This window comes from Theropithecus gelada, chromosome 4 (genome assembly GCF_003255815.1).
Source record: "Theropithecus gelada isolate Dixy chromosome 4, Tgel_1.0, whole genome shotgun sequence".
In the NCBI taxonomy this organism is placed as follows: Eukaryota; Metazoa; Chordata; class Mammalia; order Primates; family Cercopithecidae; genus Theropithecus; species Theropithecus gelada.
This window is the reverse complement of record NC_037671.1, coordinates 167,256,252-167,265,246: the sequence shown is the minus strand read 5'-3', so window position 1 is coordinate 167,265,246 and position 8,995 is coordinate 167,256,252. Positions and strand designations below refer to the sequence as shown.

At 34.9% G+C, this 8,995-nt stretch overlaps 1 protein-coding gene across 1 annotated transcript in view; it reads right to left on the bottom strand.

Moving 5' to 3' along the window:
- Positions 1–841: 841 nt before the first annotated feature.
- The window catches only part of ADGRG6 (adhesion G protein-coupled receptor G6), a 131,581-nt gene continuing 123,427 nt past the window's right edge, over positions 842–8,995 (bottom strand). Inside the window, exons 23-25 of the mRNA XM_025384092.1 lie at positions 6,922–7,023; positions 6,103–6,255; positions 842–1,031 (exon numbers count right to left, since the gene is read on the bottom strand). Of these exons, the coding sequence (XP_025239877.1) occupies positions 853–1,031; positions 6,103–6,255; positions 6,922–7,023 (434 nt within the window). The 3' untranslated portion in view covers positions 842–852. The remainder of the gene's footprint in view (positions 1,032–6,102; positions 6,256–6,921; positions 7,024–8,995) is intronic.

The window sequence follows — 8,995 nt, the reverse complement described above, 5'->3', positions numbered from 1 at the left end:
TGGAAATTCTCCTTCCTCCCCCAAGCCTATGGGCTTAATATACAGTAGAGGGGCAAAAGTAGAGGTGTAAGAGATTCATTCTTAAACAACTCCTGGGAGGTCCACATTGATGGAACATCAACACTAAACTCGAATGTATGGGATTAAATTATACTTAATGCTTTGGCCCTATGCCTTGAATAGAATAAGTAAAATATTAGAAATTCATATAGCCTCATTTAACTAGGTCAACATTTTGGGAAAACTTTCTTAAGCATGTTATGGTTCTGAAGGCGTAATATTTAAAATAATAAAAAAATCCTTTGGGTCAAGCAGTAAACAATCTTTTCTGCCTGTGGTTGAAATGTCATTGAAAATGAGAACATGGTACTGCATCCATGGAAAGTAACACTGGAATGGGATTTGTGGGCATTCAAAATAGTTACATTTTTTATTGTTGAGAAAGAAGACGCAGAAAATGGGTACATCCAGATATAATGACTAGGTGGACTAAAATGAGCTCTATCTAGGGTCTTCCTCAGCGTTGCTTCTCCCTTGTCTCTAATTTGAATGTCTCCCCTGAATTATGATTACTCTGATTCAATTATACATTTTAAAAATCATAGCTTCTGTGGCTACTGAGTCATGTTGCTCTCAGTACTGAAGTTTTAGTGATGATGACAACTCTTCCATGGAAGAAATATATTAAAAAGAAAAATTATGAATTTCACAAAAGCCTTCTTAACAAAATACATTCCTTATATATATGCAGTTACCTAGGTAATAGCACATTTACATCGCTAGTTGCAGTTTTCACTGCTTGGAAATCTTCACATTTCTGCAGATTGATTTCTTTTTGTTACATTAAAGACATTAAAACTTTGTGCTGTGGCTGAAGGTGTCTGACATGATAATGTTTTTATAGAAGTTGTCTGAATGAGTATTGCAATAACCCTTGACCTTGTCAATGACCTGATGGACAGGGATGATTGATGTTTGATCTCCATCAGCATGGGCCAGTTTTGACAAGGACTTGTCCATGGAAGCATTGTCTGCAAGAAACGATACAAGAAATTAGGTTCAAGATGAGCTGGTGGCATGCCTACACCATACTGTATACTCCGTTTTGCACATTAAAGAAGAACAAAAGAAAATAAAGCTCCAATTCTTTCTTAGATTAGGTAATAGGCAACACTAAACTTCCATGTTTTTCTTCTTCTAAGAATACTCCTGATAGTCACTGAGTGTCAACTTGCCTTCTAGTAATTTGTACTGTGGCTTACTGTAAGAAATATTCTTGCATGTAGCAGAGCCAATGAAAAAATATTTGGAAAACCGCTTCAAAAATATATGCACTATGGCTTGAAAGATGTACAAAATTCCAAGGAATTGGAATGTGCTGAAATATTTGTGGAAGAAATTATATCTAAGATATGTTTTCAAAAATATAGGAAGGGAAAAATGGGTAGGGGTGTATAACTGGCTATAAATTGATGGGTACAAGGGGATTTATAATAGGATCCTCTCTACTTTTTATATATGTTTGACACTTTTCATAATAAAAAATTTTACAAAATTAAATTTATAGGATTTTGGAGAATAAAAGCAAATGAAAATAAATATGAAAAGCTACTTTGAACATATTTTCCCAAGGTTTTTAGTTGGATAAATGATTGGAATACAGCAAAAAGGGTACTTCTTATGAATTATTTTTTAATTATAGCAATCAAAGTTATTACCAGAAATATTTTAATAGAAAATGATTTATTTGTATTAATTATCTTATAGTTTCAGAACGATGTTATTGCTAACAGCACTATTATAGCAACTGATAGTAGTAAAAGACTGCTAAATAATTTTTTCTAAAATTTTCAGTATCATATATTTAAATGTTATTTCCTTATACAGAAAAGCTTTCTAAAATTGACTCAGAATGCTCTGAAACTCATTTACACTCTATTATCTATAAACACGTATGGTTGTCTTCATGTATCCTACAAATATCTTTTAAGTACCTCCCTCTCCAAATACACTTTAGGGAAAAATTCTACCCTCAAATTAACCAAATTATAGAAATTTTACACTGATAAAGAAGATATGAACTTTTATAAAGTATTCAGTTTCCTATGTACCTTCTTCATACATTGTGGAAGAGGCAAAAACTCTATCCTGAAAAACTTTTAGAAATCATGGCTCCGAAATTGGAATCTTCACTCCAAGGCTTTTTACATTTTGAGTATGCTGGACTCAGTATGTGACAAAACATTTAAAATCCATCAATAATTGGTAAAAGCCATTATCATCATGATATCTGTTGTCTCTGGAAACTATTCAAATTGCTTAACTATTATCTTGTGTTGAAGCAGACACTAAATACGATGAGGGCTAAAAAGGGAAATGGGATATTCAACCTACACTAAAGGATGCCAGAGAAAAGAATAGATGGTTCATGGAAAGAACGGACAAACTGAAGCATGGTGGAACAACTGAAGCATTTTCCAATATTGGTGAGGAAAAGGCTCAAGGAGTCATCACAAAAGGCCCCTCCCCATTAGGCTCTCAGCAAGCTGATTGATTCTGAGCTTCCTTTCAGTTCATATATTCACTAGCCATTGGTTTTCTGGTGGGGATTCTTCTATTGACTTATATATCAATAATTAATAATTAGTGTTCGGTGTTTTTAGAAAACCACATATCCTCAGAGATAACAAGGATATAGTCACTCTGCTTCCTTTGTAACTTCCAGTGGCATGTACTTTTAGAGATTTTGAACAGCCTCATTTCAACGATGTGATCCAATTTAGTGGGTCTTCACAGTTTAATAAAGCAAAATTCTAAATGAGGGCTGTATTTTTATATATGCTATTCCCAGTCTTCTGGTTAGATAGTACATTATGTGTAATAAAGACTTTGATTATAGTCGCGAATCTGAAAACCAGGGGCTAGGGGTATGAACTATTATTTGACCTATGCTGAAATTTCAAGCAGATAACAATTCTCACAAAGCAGGCTTGGAATTGACAATTTCACTTATATGATGACTTCTATGAATGTACCATGACATATCCAGAAATCCATATGAACAGTGGAAAAATAAAGCATTTCATGCCTTCTACAACAAATCTTTTCTCAAGTACTGCTTTTTGTCATTATTTTACATAATGTGTGATCCACTCACTACAGACCATGGTACATTTCCTAGAAGGAGCGGCTTGCAGATACCCCATGCAGAGAAGAGCCAGCACAGCACATACTATCCTTCAAGATTTCAGAAATTCCAGTTTAGTGCAGGAATGTCATTGTGCTAGCTGAAAAGAACAAGCCATTTTGCTGATGCAGCAAGAATCTTAGCTTAATCCATGCAAATATTCTCTTATTACCTTGCAAAAAATTCATGCATTCAAAAAAGTAATGAAAGTTTACCTGAATGATCCACTTTTGTTGAAGGAATGCTCATAGGAGACATTATCTACACCATAAACATATGAATATCTAGATCAATTCCCAGAAATGAACCAACTAGATATCCATGATGATATGCAGTGATGTTTACCATACCCTGAGTGATCCCCAGGATGCTAACTGTCCCACTGAGAACTGGCTGGGTGGCCAAAGCCTATGTGAAGTCAGTTGACTGTAAACCAGGATTTATTATACTATTGAAGTAATGCCATATAACTAACTATATTCTCATCCTAGTTGTCAAGAACCCATTTAGCCCCAAGGGTTTTTTGTTAAGGGAAACAACATTAATGCATTCTAATGTAAATGATGAGATAATGGGTGCAGCACACCAACATGGCTCATGTATACATATGTAACAAACCTGCACATTGTGCACATGTACCCTAGAACTTAAAGTATAATAATAATAATAAAAAAAGGCTGAGTGTGGTGGCTCACATCTGTAATCCCAGGACTCTGGGAGGCTGAGGCAGGAAAATTCCTTGAGCCCAGGAGTTTGAGACTAGCCTGGGCAAGATGATGAAATCTCATCTCTACAAAAATACAAAAATTAAGACAGGTGTGGTGGTGCACACCTGTAGTTCTAGATACTCGGGAGGCTGAGGTAGGAGGATTGCTTGAACCCAGGAGGCAGAGGCTGCAGTAAGCCTCTACCATGAGTGTGCCATTGCACTCCAGCCTGGTAAACAGAGCGAGACCCTGTCTCAAAAAATAAATAAAATAAAATAAAATAAAATAAAATAAAATAAAATAAAAACAACAGATGAAATAAAAAGAAGAACACACAATATTTTAAAATAGTAAAGTCTGCCTTTGGACCTCCATCTCTGCATTTCCTCTTTTATCTTCTAGTCTGTTTTTCCCCGAATCCTATAGCCCTTTCTTTCCTTAATATTTTCAAAATGCCTCATGTTCCAAACTAACTGCCTTGTTATCTTCTTTCCTCTTTTAAGACTGGCATTTCTTCAGGCCAGCTATTTTCAGCTGTTTAAGAGGAAAGTAATTCGATTGGTTTAATTCCTATTTATTCATAACTGATAAGGCATTAAGTATTTGTATTTCAGAAGGGGAGGCAAAATCAGTATCAAATTTTAAGTATGGTTAAATAAAGTGGAAAAAATTCATTATAAGCAAAAGATATTTTGTGCCAAGGAACCACCAAATAAGTAGAATAATCTATCTTAGACTATACACCTGCCATCAATTTCTTTACACAGGTATTCTTAAGCAGAGGTACACAAACTTCTTTAATTTTATGCAAAATTGTGAAGATGATTCAAAATATGTACCTTTTTTTCTGGAAGAGAATAGCCTTCATTCAGTTCCCCCCAAAATGTCCTAGACTCCAAGAAACTTTAAGAACTGCTGTCCTAAGTTGCTCCAAGTTCTTGGATTTTTAATTAATTTTGGAATTAACGAACTCTCTAAACACTCAACACTTTTTCCATAGTACTATCATGAATCCCAGGCAGTGGCCACTCCAGTGGCAAGACGTAGAAGATGGTGCAAACAGGGACATGTATAAGCATTCAAATGTACACCAGGGTCATCTGCAATTCAAGTATTTGCAATATGAATAATTACAGATGCATCACACACCTTACTCCCTATTTGCAAAAAGCCAAGTATTAATCTTCTTTGTGCCATTCACCTCTGCTCATGTTTAATAGCTAAACAAATTAAAAATTAAAAAGTTATTTCCATTATCCTTTTAGAATTATCTTTAATTAGGAAAGTGCTCTGTTTTAAATGTTGACAGCTGTCTGCCAGGGGTTTAATTTAAAAGCAGCAATTCTATTATTTCCCTTTGAAAATATGAAAAGGTTACACATTTTCACATCATTCACTATCAAGTGCTGCAAAATATTACTATTTTTTTGAGATGGGGTCTTGCTATGTTGCCCAGGCTGTGGTGCAGTGGCTCAATCATATCTCACTGCAGCCTGAACTCCAGGGCACAAGCAATCCCATCTTAGCCTCCAGAGCAGCTGGGACTCCAGGCATGTGTCACAGCACCTGGCTTAAATTCTTCTTTATTTCCATGGTGTCTTCAGGATTTTTCACATACATGTTCAGTGTCAGAATGTGCAGTAATTGCCAATATCGTGAAAAAACAGGATATTATGAAAGACAGTGATTCTTATAGCCCTGTATCACCGTCCAAATATTATGTTCTTTTCATATGTAATCAGCAATTTAAAGGGCAGTCATCAATAACATTTGCAATGGTTAAGGAATTAACTCTTAAATAAAATGTACATCCTAGATATTTCTTCCTGTTCCCATGACAACTTTTCCAATAACTATCATACCATGCTGAAATAACCTGTAATTCAATTTTTAATTTTAAAAATATATAACTTTTTAAATAAAATACCATAATTTTTAAAGATAATCAAGTTTTTGAATTAAATGATGAAGTTACAATAATATACAGAGTTAATTATTATGGTTATATAGCTAGAGTTTGGGTTACAAAATTTTTAAAAGGACAAAATATTCATAAAGGTGTTTGGTGACATCTTCAAACATTTATATTTTCATAAATCTAAAAGATGTACCCTCTCAGGCACTGTGATTCATCAATCTTCATGATATGCCAGTTTTTGCAATGAAAAATGTGATGAGAACTAAACTTGAGGACATCTTTAGACTCACCTGTGTGGCTATTCCTTTTGAAATAGGTGGTAGAGCTGGATTTAGATTTGGATGTAAGATAGGTTGAGTTGGAACCAATGGAGCTTGAAGACAAAGATTTTCCTAGATTATCAGAACTTTTCTTGATGATATTGGTAGCTGTCTTACTCCAATCTGAAAGAAAAATGACACCACTGTATCAATCTGCTTTACAGGGAATATGAACTGCTCTGAAAAAATCATCACTGCATTATTTATCTGGAGCATCTGATTTTCTGATATGCTGGCAATGGCTCAGAGAGGAGACTGACATGTAAACAATAAGAGGAAATTGATAATTTCTTACTTTGATCTTGTATATGTACTATTTAAAATCTCACTTTCAATATACCAAGGATGAGAAGTAACCACTGACAGTAAAAAGAAAAAGAAAGATAAAGAAAAAAGACAAAGTAGGTTTTTTTCAGTTTTTTCTTTTTCTTTTTTTTTTAAATACTGAGAAAAAAATCTATTTGCCTAATAATGTAATCAGGGGTCTTAAAAATGTGGAAAGGTGAGTCTCGCATAGTGGAAGCTCTGGGTATATGGGTTGTTAAATTAGACATCAAACCTCAGGGAACTCATTTAACTCATGCTTCCCCTCTGCAGAATAGAAGGGTTGGGCCCAAAGTTCTCAGATCTCTTCCAGCCCTGATATTCTATGATTCCAAATAGGCATCTTCACATGCTCCACTTCAACAGCTTGCTACCACTGGGACTCGGTTGCTTTGAAAAGGGAAGACTGAATGACAAACTTTCCCATCTACTTTTAGATGTAAAATTTAATCAACAATCCTTTACCTGAGTTATCTGCTAACCGAAATCTACCACAGCAGAGATGCCGCCGCCACTGTTTCTGAACATTCTCCTTCATAGCACAGTGGAAGATGAATATAAATAAGCCTGTGACAAAAGAAAATATAAATATTTAAGCCAACTGACACATCTTTAAAGAGAAATCTTATAAAATACATGGATTCATTTTAATTTTAATTTTTTTACATCAAAGTCACTAAGAAACAAAGATCTTAAAGAAATGAATCTTACAGTATATAGCAGACACTTTAATCCTTTAGAAGATAACATAAAGGCTCTGATAAAACTAAAATAACCACAGGGATCTGATTCTGTCTTTGCCTGTTCTGTTCAGCATTCATTATGACTTAACGTAAAAGCCAAGCTGAAATAAGCAACATTCAATTCTATAAGTATTTAGTATTTCCCATATATTTGTCCTAAAATTATGTTAAAACTTTCCATACATATTTTAACAAAATAGAAAATGGAAAACACACATAAGCTCATCATCTGTTTCAATTTGTGTATTCTGAGCTATTTTACATATGTATATTACAGTTATATTCATAGTATATTAGCTTGGGCCATAGAAAAGTAGTATTTTTGCAGGTGAAACATGGCACCAAATCAGCAAAATCATGTGGGTCCACCTGGCCTACTTTAGCCTTTCAAGATTTTAATACAGAAATATTTCCATAATGAGAGAGAGTCTTCATATTTATAGTCACTTCTTGTGCTTATCAAAATCTGTCATTTGTATCATAGAAGTCAATCCCTTTTAACTTTTCATGGCATTTGCTTCTGCATTTTAAGAGGTGCCATCAATCTTTCTCTCTATTCCTCTATACTTGGTTATTGCCATTAACTTACAAGCATACTGTTAAAACACTTTTTTAAAGAACAAAAAATTCTTCCCTTAACCTCCAATTTTCTTCCAGCTTCAATCTCTTTATTCCTTTTCCCAATGAAACTTCTTGAAATGGTTAACTTTCACTGCCTCCACTTTTTCTGACACCTTCTCATCTCCACCCAGTCCAAACAGATTGCTATCCACATCAGTGACCCCACTATGACCACTCTTGTAAGAATGATGGCGACTCCAATATTGCTGAGTTTCCCATGACCACTTTACTAGACCTCTCAGCAGCACTCAACACAATCAAACTGCCCTTCATTCTCGAGGTCATTTTCTCCCAGTTTTCCTCCTAATTTGCTGGGGATTCCTTCTTGGTCTCTTTAGTAGATTCTTCTGCTTTACTCTAAAAAAGGTTTACATGTCCTGACTAGGTCCCGGGTTTCTATCTCTTCTATGGTTACACTGCCACTTGGGGTACTAACACTTCTAAAATATAAGCACCACATAGTGATTTTTATATTTGGTTCTGCCCTTTCTCTCCCCTAACCCCCACCAGGATTGCAACATATATTGCTCATAGGACATCTTCATTGGGCTGTATCTTCACTTGGCAGCATTTCACATCCCAGATGTTCTGAACAGAAGTTCTCACAATCATGACCCTCAAGTACACACACATCCCTTTAATTCTCAATGTGTCCAGCTCATTCCAGCCCAATACCATGCTGAATGCTCTTCTCCCAGATCTTTCCATAACACCTTCCTACCTATCATTCTGGTCTCAGACCAACTGTTAACTCCTCAGAGAGGCCCTCAGCAACCGTTATTTATTTTTTTAAATTTTAACCTTTAGTCACTCCCTTTCACATATGTACTTTTTTTCACAGCACTCTTCAGTATCTGACATTCTTGTATTCCTCATTTATTCATTTATTCCTTTGCTTGATGGTCTCTTACTAGCAGATAATAAGCTCCAAGAGAACAGGGATATTTGTGTATTCAATGCTGTGCTGACTATTTCAAGAATTATGCAGGAACTTGATGAATGTTTATTGATGGAATGAATGGTAATCAAGATCAATCAACCATGTAGTCTACATGAGTTAATTGAATGCTTACATGTATACTCTAATGTGTTAAATGTGTTTGGAGATGGGGAGGTTAAAATAGGAGTGAGCAGTCAAATTAAGAGGTAATAGGAATGAAATGAAAACACATTTA